General features: G+C 47.5%; 1 protein-coding gene and 1 long non-coding RNA gene across 3 annotated transcripts in view; one reads left to right on the top strand and one right to left on the bottom strand.

Annotated features, from left to right (window-relative positions):
• The window catches only part of fibcd1b (fibrinogen C domain containing 1b), a 39,999-nt gene extending 29,999 nt beyond the window's left edge, over nt 1-10,000 (top strand). For both annotated transcript variants that reach the window (XM_061293032.1, XM_061293033.1), the window contains 2 exons: nt 7,122-7,301; nt 8,157-10,000. In XM_061293032.1, the coding sequence (XP_061149016.1) occupies nt 7,122-7,301; nt 8,157-8,422 (446 nt within the window). In that variant the 3' untranslated portion in view covers nt 8,423-10,000. The remainder of the gene's footprint in view (nt 1-7,121; nt 7,302-8,156) is intronic.
• The window catches only part of LOC133163343 (uncharacterized), a 53,253-nt gene that overhangs the window by 30,116 nt on the left and 555 nt on the right, over nt 1-22,582 (bottom strand). The window contains exon 2 of the long non-coding RNA XR_009716366.1: nt 22,243-22,418. This is a non-coding gene — a long non-coding RNA (uncharacterized LOC133163343). The remainder of the gene's footprint in view (nt 1-22,242; nt 22,419-22,582) is intronic.

Genomic DNA, 22,582 nt, shown 5'->3' with positions numbered 1-22,582 from the left:
TATTCGGTGCGAGCAGCAAATAGTCCTGCGACGGCCACCTCAACTCACCTGCGGGTGACCCCCGCGCTCGGCAAAACTCCTCGGCGCTCGTTCGCTCGCTCGCTCGCTTTCTGCCCACACGGTCGCCTCGTGCGCATCGTTCGCCTTTTGGCTTTCTCGCCCCGAAGCCTCCCTGCCGCTCACGCATAATTACAATCCACCGCGGCTGCAGTTTAATTCTCCACTCGAAGCCCAGAGTGCCACTTTCAAGTGTTCCACCGCGAGTGTTCACCCGTGGACCGTTTGTCGGAAAATATATTTATGCAGCTTGTCAGCGGCGTTAATACTTGATAAGAGATGCACTCACTTCTACGTGTCCATGTTAGTGCTCAAGCACTTTCAATCATAAGCTAATAGCATTTTTTTCCCACGATTAAATGTGTTATGGGTTATGTTGTCAAGGTTTTTTTAAACAAATACATTTATTCAGTTGAAGGGATTTTACGTACATCTTTTCATATATCTTAACCTTGCGCGGAAATAACGGCGAATGGACCTCGAATATATGTGAACTCATCGACTGAAATTGCTCATTTACGAAATGCTTGTCGTCTCATTCGTCGCCATTGACGGCTGGCCACGTCGCCCGATGACCAAATCGTAACGACTGTACGAACCAACCAAGCGCTTGAAGGTATAAAGTCTCTGCCAGTGATACGATAGCGTATCCCGCGTGACCAAGTGGAGACTACTACGACGATCCCCAGTCGTCATGTATTATTCAGAGTGCACCAAAGTGATTTCAGTTAAGGCTCCTCCAATCCGGCATTCCAATGTCATTAATTATTCACCGGCGTCATCCCTGCTCAGCAATGAAGTCGCTCGGGGTGGCTCCGCCCTGATAATCGCCCACCGCGCTGACAACGCAATGCCTCAGCCGGGCCCGGGGCGTCCCACGCTTCTTTCGGGAGAGGGTCAGGCGGTGCAATCATGCCGATTGCTCGGCCAGCGCGGCAGAGGCTCCATCTGCTCCAGATTGCGGCGGCGGCGGTAGGCAGATCGCCGCAATTTGCCGCAATTGGCCCATCATTTCGCTATGTATGAGGAGAGCAGAAAAAAGCCCCCCCCCCTCCCTCCCTTGCCTGCCTCCTCTCCACAAAAGCCCGAGTGCTTCATTTGATACCTCTCATCGCACGGCTATTTTGCCCGCACTGCAGCTGGAGTCCGACTTGTTTTGGCTGGCGCGGTGATGGATGGAGAAGTGGAACGCACGCATGGAGGAATCGGACGTGCCCAGCCGGTCCAAGATGGGGCAATTAAAGTTGAAATGATTAGGATGCTAATGAAAGCACACTTGGTCCTGCCCTGGCCTGAATTCAGAAACGCTCATTAAAATCGAACAATGTTTGTTTTTGCACTTTTTCTTCATGTCCGCAATCCCAAGTTTCTAAATAGTCAGTGGCTTAATCTTATTGTGAGTCAATGTCGGGGATTGCGGGATTTTTTTTTTTTTTCCTCCCCTCTCACGTCGATGAAATATTTATCCGACAACAGGAAGCTGTCAAAAGGCATGTTCATGCCTTAAACACGAGCGCCATGTCCTCAGCAGGTCATACTTGAACGTGTGCACCAAGCTTATTTGTGCTCCAATTTAAAGAAGAGCTCAACTTTTGTGGATTTAATTTGTGGCATCAGGGTTCATTACTTGTCACAAAATAGAATTTCTGCAACTTAGCGGGAGTCTTTTCAAATGGTAGCATTTTAATGATGCCCCCCCCCCCCCCCCCTGCCCGCGCTTGATTAGTGATGAACATGCAGCAATGTCACATCAGGCAAACACTGCTGGAGGCTCTTAAAGCTGCGGGCTCCGTTTGGACACTGGCTCGCTGGCTCGCTCTGGATTCTCATTACTTTGGCTAAAAAAAATCAGTCAGCATATCAAACGCATCGCTTCAAGGCTTTCGTTCGCGTCCTGTTGTCCGGCGCCCCCGTGACATGTCGTCTCATCTGCATTCCGTCGGGCTCGCTCACTTGCTCGCTTTTTTTTTTTTTTTTTTTTAGGAGTCATTTCGTAGACATCTCTCGAAAAGCAAGGTCAAAGCCTCGGGGGACAAAATGGATATAAGCGTCCAATCGGTTCCAAGTAAGCCTGATCTTGGATCTGTCATTCGTGTCATGTTCATGGTGCTGTTTCAGTGAGTCGTCTGAATCTTTTTCTGAATTGTACATGACATACGGTGCATGTCCACAGATCTGACAGGTCTTGAGTGTAAATGAACAAAATTGAGCTTTAAAGAGAAAGTTACACAAAGGTCCCAGTAGATGGCGCTAAACAAGAATAGCTCCTCCGGAACGATCATAATTCATTGCTTCTGATTTCACCTTCTTTATATTTCATTTAAATCTTTCAAACGGTGAAAATGAATATATCATCCTAAGCTAATGCGCCTGCTAAGCTATCAAAGCTAGCTAGGGGCGACTCTTCTCAGTGTTTTTGGATCTTTGTAACTGTAAACACAAAATTAACCAGCAAACAAACACAGGCATAGCCTGCTAAGCTAAAAAGGCTAGTCACACGCTAACATGAAACAGCCTCGGAAGCTAATGGGCCAACGGTGTGCTACCGATTGTTTATGATTTGTATTGCTTTTGAACGATTATAATAATACAGTGAAAAGCCAGCCAACAAAGTTGTATAACGTAGCCTCGCCTCCCAAGTTAATGACGATAACAACGAGCTCCAAGCTGCTACGGGCACATAACCTTCTTGGCGGAGGTACCATAATAAAGTCACACCCCATCCATCAAGCCGGTGAATGGCGTCGTCACGGCAGACATTTTTTACTGCCTCCTCAGTGTTAAATTACCTGCGCGTGAATTATTCTCGCCGCGATGTTTAATGCACGACGTCATGCCCGAATGGGTGGGAAATGATAAAGTGAAAGAATATATCTACTGCCGTGCCGATTAATCATCAACAGCTGCCAATTAGCATGACACCCACTTCTGAATTGGAAAAATATACCTGCCGGGCAGAGGCGGCTGAGCATTGACAGATTGACAATCAATAGTATTAAGTATAGGCGAGTATTTTTTGGGGGATAATTTTTATATTTTACAGTATGAAAGAGTATTTCTATCTGGATCTGCGTGTTTTTTTTTTTAATTGCTCTGTACGGATATTTGAACTACGTGTTGCCTCTCGGTACAAGCGGCACACTTGTTTCCCCGGCTGGTAGTTGGCTCGGAGCTCCCACCATCGGCGTCAACAAGCCACCAAGAGCGCCGGCCGGCGTTCATTCATTTGGAATGAGAGCTGGGAGGAAACGTCGGGCCGAGTGACAGCTGGCGGGCGCGGGGGGGGGGGGGACCAGGCGGGAGGCGAGCGGAGTTCAGCGTGAACCGAGATGGTCCTGCCAATGGTCTGTCACCGAGTAGTCACGTTGAATCTCGCAAATTCCATCTTGCTCCTCGGAGCCAAGTTCATTTTTGGATCGGGCTGTCGGTGGGGAGATGAAGTCCTCTGAAGTCTGCCACCACATTCTTTGCCTCCATCTTGGTTGCTATGAGCCGGATCCCTAGTCTTGTTTGCGAGTACAGGGTGTTCGCTTTTGAGTCCTTGAAATGCACAATGACATTGGCTCTCCATAATAGTGCGTTCAATTTGACCTCGCAAAGTTGTTAGCGCTTTTGTATGCTCGAATCTGCCCCAGTTTTATCGAACGCGCCGCAAAGGCTTGCTCTTCTCCTCTATGAACGTCAATTTTGGACACTGGTACCAACAAAAGGCACAAATAGCTACCCCGGAGAACAATAATGGGACCATTTGAGATGCTTTAGCGTCAATTGTACCCACATCATCATCCCAGAATACAAAGCAACGGGCCGATCATTTTTGATTTTGAAAATCAAAACGGCGACCGCCCTTTGAAAGGACGCCCTATAAAAAAAAACTCGGTGCTCGTCTCAAATCGGCAGCTGTGCAAGAGTGTCAAAACCTGTGCAACGTCGCTCGCGAGAGGGCTAATGAGGGCGCTGTGGGCAAAGTGAACAAATATTCCCATGATAATGACTCCCGAGTTAGACTCTGCCTGGGGATGCTCCATCAAGAGCTCTTCTTTCCCAGCCGGAGGAAAACTCGAGTCGTCTCCGTCAAACTCCGGGTGAGGCTTGTTTTTGTGCTCGTCGGGTTTGAGGTGTCTGAAAGAGAATCAGACCGATTTTCCTTCGTGCTTAGTAAGGCGAGGAACGTCTGGAACCTTCCGTCTCCCCCGTCACGAAGCGTCCCTTGGCAGCCTTAAAAGGGGGAATTGTCTCGATAAGCAACAGGCTGGTCCGACGAGAAGCCTTAGAAGCAGAAATCAGATGTGACAGAATCCGACAATTCTTTTCTTTCTTCCTTTGTCCTGCCAAATGTCACCGCCGCCTTTGGGAACGGAGTTGCGGCGGCGGGTGGGCTTAAGGTGTCATAGTTGAGCGCACACCTGTCTCTGTTCTTTCATTGCGACCTTTTGATGTGGAGTTAGCGACAATGCCGAAGCTTCGGCGTCACCTTTCAGACGAAGTCGGGCCGACCGACCGACCGCCCGCCGTCACCTGACTCGGTGGATAGCATCTCTTCAAATATTGTCCCCCGTCACGCCACGCCGCCTGGAAAACATCGCAACGGTACCCCAATGAGCGTCCTCGCAATTTGAAGAAATCATCTTTGCCACAATCTCAGCAGAGCTTGACAGGAAGATGAAGTCAAAGGAAGGCTTTGCTGGGGGGGAGGGGGCGGGGCTAAGTCGGATGGGTTTGAGTTATGGTGATGCAAGGATGGGAGCCACTTCTAGCCTGTCGAGCAGGAGCTGCCCCCCCCAGGCAACCGAGAGAGAAAAGCATGATGAATAATTAACTGGCAGAAATGTCACGAGCGCCATTGAAAAGTGTAATCATCCCTCTGGTGGATTTAGGGATCGTCTGCCTTTAACGGGTTTTTTTTTTCCCCCCTTCTGTTATCTTTAGTCTGGGACTCCATTCCGACGTGAAACTTTTGTCTTTGTCGATATTTGAATCCAAAAGGAACAAATATCAAGTGAGCGTTATTGAGGAAAATCGGTGTCGCTTTCTGTGAGAAAGCTCAGCTGTGCAAAATGAGTTATGGATCACGGTGACCCACTTTAATGATGTAATTGCAGATATTCATCATCTTTTATGGAAGGAACAATGCGAAGTTCCCACGTGGACGGAGGGCTTCTAAATTTAATACCGCCTGTTTTTTCTTTTGTCTTTTGTCTTTTTCCACAAGCGGAACTGGTGGACAGTCTTTGTCTTGTCATCATGTTGCTTGTTTGTTTTTTTCATGTGAGGATTTTGATGACACAATTGCATCATGTTCCATCTGTTTGTTTGACTTGAAAATATTATATATTTGAGGAAACGTTTGTTTTTCTCTAGAGGAAAAAAAAGGGACATCCTTGGGAGCAAAGTTGTGTATTTTTATTATTAGTTTAAGTTTGTTTTAGTCAGCGATTTATGTGCTTTGTATTTTTTATATATACCGTAATTTTCGGACTATAAGTCGCGTTTTTTTTCATAGTTTGGGTGGGGGGGCGACTTATACTCAGGAGCGACTTATATATGTTTTTTTTTCACTTTTTGGGGCATTTTATGGCTGGTGCGACTTATACTCCGGTGCGACTTATAGTCCGAAAATTACGGTATATATATTTTTTATTTATATTTCAAATATTGCGGGGGTTTTTCCGCAGGTTTTTTTTTTTTTTTTTTGTTCAACATGTTGCGGCTTTTGAAGCGACATTAGCATCGTCCTCTCTTTATTCATTATCGGAATAAATCGTGCGCGGCTCCTTTTCCGCCCGCCGAACACAAACTCCAAAATGTCGCGCGGCAAGTCAAACTCTTGAGGACGCGCGACAGATTTGGAATCCTTGATCACCGAATAAATAAAGAAATAAAGGCAGGTTTGACAGAAATAGTTTGCATGTTGTTCCCCTTTGAAAAGGAGCGCCCCGGCGCTGCGTCACCCTCGGGGAGCTCCCCTCTCTGGAGTCATTTGACAAACTTCAAAAGACTTTGGGCCGTTTTCTCTTTCCGAAGAAGGCAAAAAAAAAAAAAACAGCAAATAATAATCGAGATGCACACACACGCATGCGCGCACGCAACTATTTATAAGACTGCGTGAGTGTATTTACATAACTTTAATTTGGTCTCTAATTAAAGCCTCAGAGAATCCCGGCTCGGCTCTAATTTGGAATAATTAAAGAGCAACACAAGCCAAGTAACGCCAGGCGCGCCTCGGCATCTAAATGCTCAGGTGTACCTGTCTGTTAATTAAATGCTATTGTTCCAAGCGGGCGGGCGGGCGGGCGCTCGCATTTGCAGGTATTTTGCTCGCTGAATTAACCGATTGTCCCGCCGGGGGAAAACTCCGCGATGGGCTGTTTAGCGGCGCCTAGCAAGGAGTCACAAATGGCAAAGAAGTCCTTTTTTGCACACGCGGGAGCTGGCCTTGGTGCTAATTAGCGCTGAAAGCTAAAGCAAGGCATTTGCAGACGCCCAATCTCAGCGGCCGCAGGATTTGCTGGTGGCGCAGTGGCCAGAACACGCTTTTGACGAGTGCGCAACAAAGGAGTGGAAGTCATCTTGCAACATAATAGATCTTTTTCTTTCCTATGTGTTGGTGTTCTGAAAAGCTTTTCTCGCTTCTCCGTCTCACCACTGAGCTACAATTAAAAAGAAGCTTTGACATGTAAAAGCCAAGTTGAAGCCAAGTAGTCCTTTTTGTTATATATATATTTTTTTATTTCTTGAGTCTTGTCAGAGAAAATGCGAGTTTACTTGGCTTGGCACCTGCGTCCGCCTACGGCAAATGTAAGAGCAGCGTTTATGGAGTCAACGCTGACAAAAAGTGTCAGACAACGGAAAAAGAGTATTTGGAGAGAAGAGAAAATAAATAAATAAGCAGGCAAAAAGTTTTTTTTGAGGGAAAACAATTTTTAAGATTTTTAAAAATATTTATATTATTATATTATATATAATATAATATATAATCTTATATATAATATTTTTTTAAGGATACTGGGGGGTTTTTTTCAAGAAAGAAGCTGTAACATTGACCCCCCGCTGTGTCTGTCCAGGGCTGAAACAGATCCACGCTCTGTCCATCCAAAGCAACTACGAGCTGCGCATCGACCTGGAGGACTTTGAGAACGGCACGGCGTACGCCCAGTACGGCACCTTTGGCGTGGGCCTCTTCTCGGTGGACCCGGACGACGACGGCTACCCGCTGACGGTGGGGGACTACTCTGGAAATGCAGGTAACGCTTTGGCGCGATGTTTATTCGTTAATTCTCGCGTTTGGGAAACAAAAAACAAATCGTGCAAAGATCCCTCATTTAAAAAAATAGATCTAAATGTATCAAAAGAACTGCTTGTAATATTCTCAATCGGATGTTAAATAGAAATCAAGTGGGAGGGGTTACAAGATAAAAAAAAAAACAAGTGCTCATTATGAATGTGTCATTTTACGCTTTGTCACCGCTCGCCTGCTTTGCGCCGCTCGTGAATCGTAACGTCCATTTAAAAGTTGCTCCTTGAAAAAAATCTCTCCTCAGATGGGAGGCGGCTGGCCCGTCATCCTGATGAAATTACAGGAGATTAATTGAGCCGCAGCATAAACAAAAGCCTGAGGTGGAGACATAGCGGAGGGGAGGGGGAAAAAAAGCAATTTACCGAACCTTTTGGGAGCATCGCTCTGCCCGCCGAGAATGGGGGGACAGGTGTGAGCGATGGAGCCCGCGGAGGCGGGCGATGGAACGATAGCAACACAAAGCCACATGACAAAATAGGATTGGGGGGCGGGGGGGGGGAAGAAAAGTTCAACTTTTTAATTCCAAATTCATCTTTGCTGAGGAAAATCGTTGAATTGAATTTGGAAAAACGCAAGTGCTCACGTAACGAGAACTTGGGCTAGCAACCCGGGGCTAAAATGAAGCTCCTCCCACTCATAAGCTCCTCTGTGAATGAAACTCATCCACTCGACGGCTCCAAATTGCCACGGACTGGAGGCGCTGGCTCATTTCTATTTATCGCCCACCACCCCCCCACACATTACGCCCCCCCCCCCCCCTCGCCCATCCTCCTCCCCCTCCTCCCCCACCCCATGGCTGCAGGCGACTCGCTCCTGAAGCACAACGGCATGAAGTTCACCACCAAGGACCGTGACAACGACCACTCTGAGAACAACTGCGCCTCCTTCTACCACGGCGCCTGGTGGTACCGCAACTGCCACACGTCCAACCTGAACGGCCAGTACTTGCGCGGCCAGCACACGTCCTACGCCGACGGCATCGAGTGGTCGGCCTGGACCGGCTGGCAGTACTCGCTCAAGTTCTCCGAGATGAAGATACGGCCCACCCGCGACCTGGACGGCAAATGAGTCCATTTTGTTTTTTTTGGTGTCTCTGCCCCTTTTAGTCTTTTTTTTGGGGGGGAAAAAAGAAATCGGATTTTGTTTTTCGTGGAACCAGCAAGGACCAAGCGGGAAGTAGAGGAGGAGACAATGGAGAACATCTTTCCTCCAACCCACGCCACGCAGATGGCTACCTGATGTTGTGTGCGTGCTCATGTCGATGTGCACGTTAGAACATAAAAAAAAAAATCAATTCAGTCCGCTTTTGTTCTACCGACCTAAATGTTTTCTTTCTTTTGTCCTTTACGTTTATGCAAATGAGACGAAAAGCACCGTATAAATATATATATAAATAATCTCTATATCTATACATACAAAAAAGAATAATGTTGCGGAGAAAGAGTGCAATTAAATTTGTACGTCATCTTATTTTCATTGGATTTCCACAAAGAAGCGCGGTGGGGGGAAAATAGGCAACAGGAATCAAGTTGTCATCAAAAAACGGCTAATCATGCATTACAGCTTCAGTTTTGTTTTTTTGTTTTTCTCCCCGCAATAACACAAGACAAAATTAATGGTGTGCCAACATTTTTAAAAAATCAGCACAAAATGTTTGCCGCATTCTCTCCATTGCAGAATTAAATTATTTATAAAAAAGTATCGTATAAGTGTTAAATGTTCTGTCAGTAAGTTGTTTTAATTGCATATATAATTTTTAAATGAATCGAAAAATGTCTCAAATATTTAAAAATCTTCATTTTTAGATGTTTGCATTTTTCTTCATTTTTAGGCAAAAGAAAATGATTTAACTCTCTTTGATGGCATCTTTATTCTCACCATATAATGCTACATTTTCCCTCCAGTGTCGCCTTTTCCCTCCTTTGTCCCTTTTTTGGATGTACTGAAAGCTTTAGAAAAAAAAATGTAAATTTGACTGTACAGCGTGTATGACTTTTAGAGCATGTCCGGTTTTTGTTACCATGCTTAAAAAAGAGGAAAAAACCCCAGAACTGAGTACATGCAAAAAAAAAAAAAAAAGAAAATGCACACGGTGGAACATTGCAACCATCTCTGAGAGACTCTTCCTAGTGGCCAGCGGGAGTATTACACACAGCGTGACGTTTGGCAGAACCTTGGCCCCCAAAAGCACATGTCCACGTGCACACGAACGAACGAACGAACGAACGCTTGCACGCACACACGTCCCTTCTCCGCCGATGTTCTTGAACGGGCGTGAGGATGCGACAAACAAGCCGGAAATAGCCGCTGACGGTCGGACCCAGTGCGGCCACGCATGCAAATGCACATACACGCGTGTGGGCATTGTGCGCACGTGGACAAAACAAAAGGATGAGCAAGCGAGGGAGGAAGAAAGAAAGAGCGAGCGAGCGAGAGAGAGTAAGGGCGTGCGAGGCGAGTTCCACACGTACAAAAGGGTATTTCAAAACAATTAAAAATTCCAAATGTAAGGGCCCAAATTTGTCAATTTGCAAGTTGTCCTTTCGACCAATCAGAGGCAGGAAGAAGAAAGGAAGGGAAATGTTAGTTCAATTAAATAATTTGATGCATATTCTGTTTCATAGAAAATCGAATTTTCCACAACTCCCTAGTCCAAAAAAAATTCTTAACTTAAAAACCAGAAAATACCGACGTGTACACGTGGAAGCGTCTTCGGTACGTCTCGTTGGTGAGTCCAAGTCACATGATGCTTGTGTACAATCCACCCCCCACCCACCCCCACCCCGTTTTGCTGCTCTTTGTGTTGCCCAACGGAAGGATTTCCGTATTGTTCTAGACGGAGCTTTTACTTCTTGTGATCGTGAACCCAATTGAGTGAACGCCGCCTACTGGTACTGTGTTGAACTGCGCTTGCACCCTAACCCTGCCCCCTCCCCTCACCACTTCAATCACGTTGTGCTTATTGTATACGTTTCTGCTAGATTCAATAAATGTTGGAGCCGAGCGTCACCTACAATTGCCCTGGTTGCCCAACTACCTGCTTTTTTCCTCTCTCTCTCTCTCTTCGACCGGACGATAAAAAAAACAAAACGAAAAGGTCCTCCCTAAAATGTCTCCATCGCTCCCCAAACATTCTCGCACTTGCCCAAATGTTGTGGAAAACTTCTTCCCCCGTACCAAATCCAGGTAGATCCTCAAAGCTTTTCCGAGAAGATCCTTCCCCAAATCTTTCTGGAATGTCCTCCCCAAAAGTTGACTAAAATAGAAATTGAATTTCATTTCCCTGTGACGTGCTAGCGATTTGCGTTCTTTCCTTTTTTTGCGGGTGCTGGATCTTGCTTCTGTGTTTTATTGTTCTCGCCAGCATTCAATAAACGTTCCCATTTTCGAAAAGGAGGAGAGAGGAGAAGGGCCCTCAAGTGTGTCGTCCTTCCTTTGGAGCACTGATGAGCTTTCTTCCTTGATTAAAAAAAAATGGATTCAGCCTCCAAAGACAGTTTTACTTTGTTTACTAAATTTCATATTGCCATCGCAAGTAGCGCCACGTGAAAGTTTGCTTGCGGCGGCCATTTTAGGAGTCATTTGATAATTAAGGCACCCTTAAGTCCCATTTTTTTTCTTAGGGTGGTCGATCGTGAGAGCACGTCACTATTACGACGGTATTAAATACTTAAAAGACAAAAATTCAAGCTGCCTGCCTCTAATTCAACCGGTGCCTTGGAAAGCCATAAAACTTTGATGATAACAAATGTTCTCACAATTGCGTTTGATATTTCAATCTCCGTTGGAAGCTTCTACATCGCTGTAGTAATGCGCTCCCCCCCCCCCCCCCCCTTTCCTTTGGGTGTTGGCGCGGGCCAACCTCGCTAACAACTGCGAGTCGTCTTATCGGTGTCAGCGCCACCGGGTTGAGACTCCTATCAGATTGAGTGGCGCGACAAAACGTCGCGTCTTAATCCAGCTGGCGAACGCTGAACGAGTCAAGACGGGAATGCTAATGATGAAAAAAATAAAATGCAGCAAAGTGCAGGGAAGCCGCTTCGCAATCCAGACGACGGGTGGAAGCGAGCCGGGGCTGACGTGACCCGGTGGTCAGACAAGTCCCCGGTTTTGTCAGGACCCAGCGATGCGGGAAATGAAAGTAGGACCACCTCGGAATACAAAGCGGAGAAACTTCCTCGCTTCAGGACTGTGAAATAGAAAGGCTACTATTATAGGGGCATTGCTTTGTGGATTCTCCTCAATTGAAGGCAATTGAAACGGAGGTACAAGTCCAGTCTTAAATGGTTCCATTTGTCACCGATGGCGTCAAATGGCCGGGTCCAGTTTCGACGACCCGTCCGGTGTCTTGAGAATCACGCCTGACCTTTAGCCTTTCGGTGCGCTACAGCAGGCTATAATGACCTTGCAGAACTAAATACCTGGCAGACGGAGATAACCGGAGAGGCCCGGAGGGACGGGAAGAGATGGAGGGAAGGGGGGGGGGGTCATCTTGACATCTCTTCCCAAAAGTGCTTCCTATTGCTAAGCTGCAGCCGCATGCCAGGACGAAATTGACTTTGGAATTGATATTTTCGTCTATTAAAACCTGAGCTTTTCGAGGGTTCACTACGAATGGAGCCAATTTCTACAAGAAATTTGAAATAGTTAAGATACTGGGTATGCGGACTTGGTAGTTAGTCATGTGACTTGATTCTGGATGGCTTCGACGCAATCCAAAGCGGCAAGGTTGAGGTTGTGGCAGGGGCAAAAAAAAAAAAAGAACTATTTGGACAGGCGTTTGACACGAGTGTCAAAGGAGAGGGATCGGTCTCAGGTAATCCCCAAATTTCAAACGGCGCCTTTGATGGAGGATGACAGGGAACCTAATCTGTGTTTCCGGGGCGACATGAAGTGTCTGGGTCTTGTCAGAGACGAGTTGTTGCAAGTTGAAGGCTGTTCAGTCCTTGACCGCACTGACACTCGAGGAGCTTTGAGATGATTGCAAAGCATACTTAGGAGTCGTATATTGTCATTTGCGGGACAGCAAAGGCAAGGAACCGCACTAAGCAAAAAATCAAATTGCAAAAAATTAGAAATAATCATCGCCTTTTAACCAATAAGGCGAGTGGGAGGGGGCGGGTAATCATATGCATCGTCAGCAACAGTATCAGCACGTACATAAATGATGAGGGAGGAGATCTTCCTTGGCTCTTTATTTATTCCGCTTGTATGTTACGAAGGCGATGCAAATGACGGGGGAGGAGAGTCGTAATCTGCAGCCGAGACTGATGATATCTCCACGGATTTAGGAATCAGGCTGGTGGAAAGAAAAGTACTTGGGCTTTCTCTCTCTCCTAGGAAAGTGACGGTTATAGATGTCAAAGATTGTTAATGGGCAATATTCCAAGCACGTATAAATTGTCACGTGAAAGATTGTGTGCAAAAGCACAAACGTCATCGATTGAATGGCGGGCTTGTTTTGCTAGCTAGCTGAATGCACCACTATTCAAGTTTGTTTCTTTTATACCCATCAATGACGTTTTCCACAAAAGCACCAGTGAACAAAAACACAAGGTCGCGGCGCCGCTCGCGATTTCCATCCGTTCTCGGAAGACACGACACCGTTTGTCAGACGGCTTGGAATTAAACCTACCGGTACATTTCTTGGCACTATCAGAAGAAAAGGTTTCGGGAGGGGCGAGCTATTCCCCCCGCAGATTGCCAACATAAAGCCCAGACGGACGAGCGGGACGAAAGCCGCGACGATCGATACGGCGAGCGCTAGCGCCAAGATTGCCATCGCTACATTTGCAGCTTGGTTGTTATCGCGGCTGGAGTCGCACAAAGCCTTTCTGCTTTTACACACGCTCGCTAATGATAAATCCGTGCGCTGGTTTCCAATGCAGATGATTCGGGTCGTACAAATAAATAAAATCGCTTGCTGATTCTTATATTTGCTGGGCTTTGTTTTGAAGGGAGGAAAGTTCAATGAACTAATGGGAGCAAGTCCTGAGGTGCTGCACTTTGGTTCAGGCAATAAAGGAGGAAATCTAATATGGTGGAACTTTTTGTCCCACAAGGTCCACAAACGCCATTTTCTGGGGTCTCCCCCTCCTACACACAGGGTGATAAATCCTGTGTGGCATTGGGCCGTAACCTGATTGCGATGTTTATTGGGTAGCGGGCGTTTCGAAGTAACCTCGTTTTGCTTGGCGGAATACCGAGTCAGCTATTTGTTCGGGGCAACGTGCGACAGCCCCCTTATGCCTTCGAATGATCCGCTCCTAACAAAAAAGCCATTTTGGACATCTTGTCGTAGAAGTGGTCCAAAATGGCCGCTTGGAAGCAGCTCGCTCGGACGGGGTCGTCGAGCGAGTTAGCGGCCGTGTCACTTGCGAGGGAAATGGGAATGGCAGCCCTAATGACTGGATATTCCATAATGGGAAGAGTGTGAACTGCTATAATTGAATTCTCTGCGCCACATTTGGAGTCCGCTGGCCTTTCCGCCCGTCAGGCGTCATCAGGCTCCCTGCCGTCAGAGCGTGCCACAAGGAAAGTATTAAGACCACCGCTTGGGAGCCAATCTTTTCTTCCTCCCTTTTCGTGGAAGCGGCACTTAGCATTTTTCAAAACAAAAGCTATTATTGCCGTTATGCAAGGGTGTCATTTTCTTCAAGGCTCTTTAATTACCTCCCACACGCTTAGCGAGGCAACAACAGGCAACGTGACATGAGTCGCCCTTGCGGAAATGTATCGTCAAAAGAGTTTGCTCGCGGCTATTTCGACACGCATTCGACTGATGTCGTTTGATCAAAACGGCTTCTTTGACGAGCGGATTTGTGACCACTCCCACAACGGCGCAGTCCTCTCTTTCTCGTAAGATCCGCTAGCTTGCACTTGTCTGCTGGCATGATTAGCATGGGGTCTCTGTGGAGAGACGCCCCACGTCGGATTCCCACCAGACACTAGTCGGTCTTTTAATGTTGTTGCGTTTTGGGCGCCGGCGTGACATCCAGCGCTAAGCTAATCGTGCGCGCAACTCGCCGCGGTGAGCCCCGATTTAACACCTCGCGAGAACAAGTGTCAAAAATATCGACGGCTATTTATTCCTGCCTTGCAACCTCCCATCTGGCCCCAAACTCACCCCCTACAGGCAGTGCGAGGGCTGCTTTTGCAGCTTTTAATGGTCTGTATTAATTGCGCAGGTCTGTTTGGTTGTGTGCTGTGTAAAGCGCAGCACTGCACAGCTGCTTGCAATGACATGCACGCTCGTGCCTGGCGGGCTCCTGCAGCTGTCCTACAAGTCCTCCCTGGCATATTAAGGCAAGCCACTTGGGACAAAGTGTCCACGGCAAGTCTTGTGCCCAAAATAACCGCCCGCCGGCAGTAGGGAGACTTCAGAGAAGACGTCCTAATCAGATGCTCCCGCCGCCATTCGGGTTTGCCTCACTTTGACACAAAAGGAGCAACAGATTTCCAAGTCGAATCATTGCTCGCATCTGCACTTTGGCCTTTATTTGTTGGGCAGGCCTTTGAACGCTGAGGAAAAGAGAAGGATTGACATTTCGACGCAATTCAGCAAACCCGCTCGGTTTGTTTTGGTCAACTTCAAAGACGAGTCGGCGAGTCTTTTCGTAAGGGTTGAAGACAATTTAGAACCTTGGTCAGTCTTAGAACGCGTGTTTTTGGAAACAAAGAATCTCACGTATGGTAGTTTCGTCAATCGTGTTACACGGCAAAGACGAACGAGGCTAGCGCTTAGCTTCTAGCCGTTAGCATCCAAACGGGATGTCACTCAACGTAGGCCGCCTCGGTATTACCCGTCCAAACTTGACGTGGCTTTGATTCAACTTGGCCAGGTGGTGGAAGGAAGGATGAGCCGACCCGACCCGGCACTTGGCTCGCTTTCAACCGCGTCCCCCAGGAAAACAATTAGCGAGCGTCACGGCTGCCACCGGCTGCCCTCGAGACGCTTTGTAGCGTTCAGCTTCGCGCGCAACAAACAGCAGGACTCTGCATAATAAATCGCCGCCTCTTCCAAACCTTTTAGTAATCGTCACCGTACCAATAATGATTCTGTTAAACGTACTTTGTTCCCGTTGGAACGCGTTCTTCATCGATGCCCGCTAAAGTTGAACGGCTAGCGTAAAAGGCTCTTTTGTCTTGTGGAAGTCCAAATCTTTCCAGCTTGTTTATTCTTCAAGCACTTGACTTTTTCGAGGTAAGCTCGACTTCATCATGGCGTTATGATTGAGCCTTTGCCGTGCGGAATCCTCCCGGGGGGGTCTTCAAGCGGCGGAGATGAAGAGCGTAGGACTTGTTCAATATGTACTTTGGCTATTTCTTTCCCGCCGCCGCACGTCATCTCGTGTGTTCCGAGCACCTTTTCGGTGTAATTTCAATCGCACCTTGTTTGCCTGGCTGAACCTCAACTTCCGCCGGCTGACATCGCTCAATGGGTGCTCTGGTCAGGGTCCGCCCGCCCGTCCACTCGGCATTCGCAAAGCGTCACGGGTAGTAATCAGACTCCAGATTACCGACGGCCGTGTCTGTCGGCGGCGATATCGGACTGCCGCCGCCGGGTCCCCTCGGGGCTTTCCGCATCGCACTTCCATCACGGCGCTAATGTACGATGACGTCTCCGACCGCGGGGAGGTCGCCGGCTCGGATTGTTTGCACATGTCAGACGGAATGAGAAGTCATTTAACTCGGCTACACAGCGTATCACGGAGCGCTCTTCAAAACGCACGTTGGCTTGGTAACAAATACGAATCGGGCTCGCCGTCATATCACGGGGCCGTCTCCACATTGCGAGCTGTCAAGGGCGGCCGGCTGGCGCAGGGGTCCTCAAATGAGCTTTGGTGTCCGCCATGTAATGTCGGCTGCCGCAGATGGATGGCAAACAAGCGGGTCAGGCGGCAGGGAAGCCGAGCAGAGGCTGCTGATGGACAGCTCGCTCGCTGTGAGCTTTTATTTTCTATTATTTTGACAAATGGAGAGCGCAGGCTTGGTTTACCGACTCCCGCATTGCCAACACTCTCCTTCAAACCTAATCTTCGTTCATTTTTCTTTTGCTAGCAAAGGACCGCTAATACCGTATTTTCCGGCCTATAAGGCGCACCGGACTATAAGGCGCACCTTCAATGAATGGCCCATTTTAAAACTTTATCCTTATATAAGGCGCACCGGACTATAAGGCGCACCATTAATGCATCATGTCAGATTTTGAATCCAAATCAAATCATTCTCCATTTTATCTTTTTTATTTCAACTTCAGACGGAACAAATTACTTTATAATCGTAAAATAATGATCCATAGTCTTTTTGAGACATGATTCATAGTCTTCAGCGGGCCACTTATGATTGATTTCATGACACAATACTTCGGGCCAGTTTGAATTTAAGAATTTGGTCCATATATAAGGCGCACCGGACTATAAGGCGCACTGTTGGTTTTTGAGAAAATCTTAGGTTTTTAGGTGCGCCTTATAGGGCGGAAAATACGGTACTTAAAAGCGATAGGCCGTTGTCTAACTTCCGTGGACGGCACGACCTCAACCTGCTTTCTCGCCCGCAAACCTGATCCGCATTTGCACTTTCTCAAACACTCCGCATCCGCCCGCGAGTAATCGACCGTTTTCTGATTTGACTTTTGAAATTGCGTCTGTCCATCAAGCCGCCGCCGCCGGTCCATTTGGACGTCTTTCAAGCAACGTTTTTAGAGGCTAAGCCAAAGATGACTCGTCCTTGAGGAACGCGATGACGAGCCTTCCCGACAGGCCAGACAGATACTTGACGGCGTTGTTCGAAAGTTCTCTGTTGTATTTTCTAAGTCTGATTTTTGCCACCATTCGTGATGTAGCTTCACGCCTTAACCCCATTCGAAGTCTCCTTGGAACTTCCAGAGCCTTATACTTAGCCGTAATGGCTTTTCGATGATCACCGCGCCGCCGTCCGTTTAAGAAAGAAGCACTTTGAGGCCAGTGAATGGCTGGCGATCATATCAAGCTTTCTCGAGTGCGGGACGGGGCGGCGGAGCGACTTTATGAAGTGGCCATCGAGGTGCGCGATGGCCTCATCCATCGTCTTTGCTTTCCTTTCAACGTTGATTAAATGAGCGTGATGGATCCCGCCGTCATTAGGGGAACTGAGGCCTGGCACCTCGCGCCCGCCGCAAATCACTTTGATGCGGGACGACGGCGGCATGCCGGCGACAGCTTTACGGCCGCCGCGCTATTAATGGAGCGTCGCGTTTTACACGGCGCGGCCCAGCCGCCGCCCCGCTGCTCTTTTGCCACATTATGACTCTTTCCAACGGTGGCCAGTCAGCACGTTCCTCTTTGTCTTCAGGTGGCTGCCCTTGAAGCCATTTGCTTTCTTTTAATTAAGCAATGTGCAAGGAAGCGCAGATAATGAAGCCATCGGCACCTGGAGCCAAAGGTGGAGAGGACAGATGACCGTTGTCACCTGAGGCTTCATGTCGGTGAAAACCTCGACTTTGTTTTAATTAAATTGTCGATGACACGGTATCAGAAGCAGAATCAAGATGGTGGGGACATGTGTCTTTACCTCAAATGTATTTTGCAAATTAGACGGGCGAATGTTTTGAGGATGCGCAACGGAGGTAATTGGGTGTTTTGCTCTCCGCTCAGTTTGAAACGTTCCTTTATTCCGAAGGTCATTCAACTCGCATGATTTGCATGTTTCCAGGCTGTGTACCTTTTTTTTTTTTTGTCCTCTCTAGTTTCACTCTTCATTCACTATTTATAGGCTTCATTAACTCACATTCAGAGTTTACCCCCCCCCCCCCCCCCTCAACATTAAAAAAGCCTTCGTGGCGCAGAAAGCTGCCACAGATTCATCACGGTCGGGAGTGGAGGTCACCTTTCCAGGGGAAAAAAAATAAAAGCATCCCAGCTCCAGTCAATTTCAGGAGCAAGCGAGCGAGACCCGTGAAGCGAAATTCGCGCAGCAGAGAAAGAAACAACAATCGTAAGATAACGTAAGCTAACATTGCGCTAACGTTGCGCGGTGGCGCCTCACTATCGAGTCATAATTATACAAGTGCACAGATACAAGATAAATAGAAAGAAATATAATTGATTGGAATTCATTTTAAGATAATATAAAATGGGGATCTTGAAAAGATAATCCTTTATGAAATCATGATTGAAAAAAAAAAATCTGAATTATTTTTCTAAATTGTTCCGCTCTACTTTCTGTGTCCCTATTTTTTTACACTTTAATTGACATAATGGGAATTAAACAGCGTAGTTCTACTCTACTAGAGGAATGATCGACAAGCCAGTGTTAGCCTTTGTGTATTCCGGATGCTGCTACCGTGTTTTTCTTCAGTAGTGACGGTTTTTATAATTGCAGCGCTTGGATTAAGTCGGCTAAGTCGGCAACTGAAAGCCGAGATAGCAAAGGCCCGGCCCGCCGCCGCCGCCGCAGCAGCAGCGGCATGGGCGACAATAACGCTGCAGTCTTGTGAAGCAGACGAAGCCTAATAAGCGCCTCCAAGCTGCTTAGACAAACGCCAAGTGAGCAGCCAAGGCCGACATGTCTTGACAAAAAGTGACATCTGTCGCTACATCCACGAGGTGAACCTGCTCGCCTCAGTACGTTCTCTAAATTTTGGGAGGCTCCAAAATTGGACTCATGCACAACATATGAGGTCATTTACAATTTGACATTTTCCCGAAAATGTTCCCAAAATAGCCATTTTGATTGGTGTGCACTTCTTGTTTCCTTGGCCTTGTTTACCTGACAGCGACTCAAAGCGCTATTTCCCGACAGACGCCGTCAACTCTTCGTATAATAGCCAAACGTCATCAGGTGCTTTTTTTCACGTTGTTTTTGGCACTGCGATAGGGCGCCGCGTACGCCGGCTCCGGGATATCGTTCGGCGAGACGCTGAGCTGACGTGTCGCCTCTTTACCATTTTTGCGACAGAGAAGGTTTGGGATTTGTCGCGACTGTCACCCGGTAGGCGGGACATGTGGGCGACGTGACTCGGAATGTTCCAGCAGTTTTCGACAAAAATTAGCGCCTGGATTATGCGCTCAAACCTGAGAATTTCTCCCAGAGGAAGCTCTCACACTTTTGAATCTCTTGAGTTAACAAAAACGGAGTGACAAAACCTCAATCCACCTCTAAAATCTTGCTTCCACAAAGCACCCAAAAATAAAACAGACGTCGTCACACCTTTTGAAAACGATACATTTATTTGGCACTCCCAACAGGACCGGCGTCATTTTATTCATAAGCTTTTGAAAAATCAATACGGTCATTTTCCTGCTCTCGCACTCATCCTAATCAAATCTTTTCAAGCGTATTGCAATATGTCCGCTGCCCCCCCTCCCCGACAGATTGCCGCTTGTTTGTCGGACTGTTAGCTAGAAATGTCAGGAGAGGAAATAGTTGAATGTGGTACACCCGCGAGGCCCTTTCATGCTTAGCCATCGTCCAAAGAGGCAAACTCGTTTCTTAATCCACCTGCTGAAGGGTTGGAGAGGAAAAAAAAAATCAATAATACTTTGCCCACCCAAGCTGAAAAAGATTGCAAACACCATCTCATCAGTCCTCTCCAGTATTAAGTACGAATCAAAATATCAACCTGGAGGGCTGCCGAAATAACCAGCAGCCGAAAAGTTTGCTCTCTAGAATTACACACGCAATCATTTGGATCCCAACTAGCGGTGATGCTAAGCGATATATTTGTTTTATTTTTAATTACCGTCATTTTCGGACTATAAGTCGCGTTTTTTTGTCATAGTTTGGGTGGGGGGCGACTTATACTCAGGAGCGACTTATAGTCCGAAAATTACGGTACGCCAGTGTAAGCGGCATTCATTTCTATATTTGAACGAAATGTGCGAAGCCACACATGACAAAAAAGCTTTCAAGTCGTCGAAACGATTTTTTTGCTTGAATTGCCACTCGGGCATCGACGTTCTCACCTTGCTAGGTTGTCGGTAGCACAACCCAACAGCTTTTCCCGGTGGCAGATAACCTGTCGACATTATTGCCTCATGTTGGAAATAGTTTTTTCATTGTGCCCCAAACCAGTCACTGTAATTTCCATTTCTTCATTTGGTTATTCATCTTCTAGCAACTGTCTGCTAGCTAAAATTAAGCTAATGGCTTCTCCAAAAGATTCACCCAACCTTGTGTTTGTCTTCTAACCCTCAAGACCTCGAGACCTTGAAGGTCCCGGTTTTGTCTTAAACTCAAAAAGTCTTGTCCTGGTCTTAACCGTTAAAGATGACGCAAGTTCCCAGCGCAGAAGCAAAATCCTAGCGCCACATTTTCCTCCCATCTTCTCAAAGCGTCTTTTCAAGCGTGCCGGCTACCGCGTCCAATCTCTTTGAGGCCGAGTGTGACGAGACAAGCTGTCATATTTTAGCAAGCGCCATGCAAACGGCGCTCTGATCAGCCCGGCCGGCGCGACCTCTCCATCAGAGCCATTATCGACCAAGGCGAATAAGATATTTGGTCTGGTGGATTACCAAGGAAAGGCTCTTGTTTTATTTTCCCTTTTCTTTCTTTTTTTTCTTTCTTGCTCTCGTCTCCAGCCCGCCGGCGGTTCTTCCTTGGCCTCTAATCCTCTTCTCAGCATTCCAGGTAGAGCGAAGACTGATGCAAGCGCTTCGTGCGCTGACAGGGCCAAGCAGGTTTCCAAGCGAGATATCGGGAGCCTCCGTCGTTTATTTATCAGGCCTCCATTCAGAGTCCTTGAGTGTCTTCTTTAGTTTTTTTTGGGTGGGGGGGGGGGGCGACTGGTAACAAAGTGTGACGAAGACGTCATCGATTAGACTGTCGGGCCGTTTAGTTTATTCAGGTTGTAAGCGAGTGCAGGAAAAAGTTACAAGTTTGATGGCGCTTTATTTTGTTTCTTTTTTTATCCTTCTTTTTCCCAGTAATTCAATTCCGAGGAATCGTTTGTTTGCTGGCTTGACGCTCATTGACCGGCGCCTGGTGGCTGGTGAGGCCGCCTCGAGTTGTCGTTGTTGCTGTGAATAATCGCGCGTAAATTTCTTTCGAGGACAGAGTGGAATGTGAACTTTATTTATTTGTTGATTTATCAAACAGGGTCGATGCACATAACAAAAAAACATTGCTGTAAATGTGCCATAAGGCATTTTATTATTTTTTTTTGGATCAGCCTGAATATCAAGATAGAAGAGAATGCTAACGGCATTGGAAGGATATTCAAGACGCAATTTGTATTGTGTTATCCAAGCCCCGCGGTCTAATCCAATGAAATAATCGTATTGAATCGATTAGCGTCATCCGCGGACGTGATCGGCGCGCTCGCAATAGCTTTCCGTCGAGATGAATATTGATTTTTAACGGTCACCAGCTTATCAACTGCTGCGGTTATTACCGGGAAGGCCGCGGTCAGCGAAAAAACAAAAACCGGTGACGGCCGCTCCGTCTGGACGCTGATGATTTTCAAGTTGGAGCGGAAATCAATGGGGCTCATTGCGCCCTGCCCCCACCGCCGCGTTATCTTAACGGGAGCGATATTAGAGCGATACGCCGAGCCGGTCTCCGGCGTGATACAGTTAGCAATGACAGGCAGAGTAATGATCTTCTGCCGGGGCGGCCCGTCGGGGCTTTCGCAGCAGGCCAAAAGCATGAATCAAAACTTGCTTCTTCTCGTACTCCAGGCCCCGTTTGGCTCACCTTCTTTTGTTTCGCTAGCCTCGTTACGCTTTGATCGACTTTTAAAGGTGAGCCGTCACGGGTTAGCGTCTAGCTAGAAACAGAAATGGCCGCACGTTTACAGTATACCGTGTTGGGCGTTAAACTGGAACGGTGCACTCAGAACTGCAGAGTCACCGCGGCATGAGATGCCAACCACACACAGTCAAAAAAAAAACGGAGATGAATTCTCCTACCTTGTAACTTTTCCACACAGTGGCCCAACTGGCACCTTGCCATGTCGTCGTCGAGCTGTGGCGTTTTCAGCGGCGAGAATCTTCAGCTCCCAGCGGGGGATGCAAAGATGCTCGGCGGTTAATTTGGTGCGAGGTGACTCCTGTTTCCCCCGGCCATCTGTTCTCCCCGTTCTCATCTGTATGGATAAGAGGACACGCATTATTAGCATAGCTAAAACAAAAGCACGTCGTATGGCGCCCGTGCCCTAACAAGGCAAGGGCGTGCGGCGGGGCGGGGCGGGGTAACAAGCGGCACGGAGAAGGCGGCGGCGGGGTCGCTCGCCATTATGTCCGTCAGCTT

This window comes from Syngnathus typhle, linkage group LG12 (assembly GCF_033458585.1).
Source record: "Syngnathus typhle isolate RoL2023-S1 ecotype Sweden linkage group LG12, RoL_Styp_1.0, whole genome shotgun sequence".
NCBI classification, from domain to species: domain Eukaryota; kingdom Metazoa; phylum Chordata; class Actinopteri; order Syngnathiformes; family Syngnathidae; genus Syngnathus; species Syngnathus typhle.
Note: the sequence above shows the minus strand (reverse complement) of the source record. Positions and strands in the feature narration are given on the sequence as shown.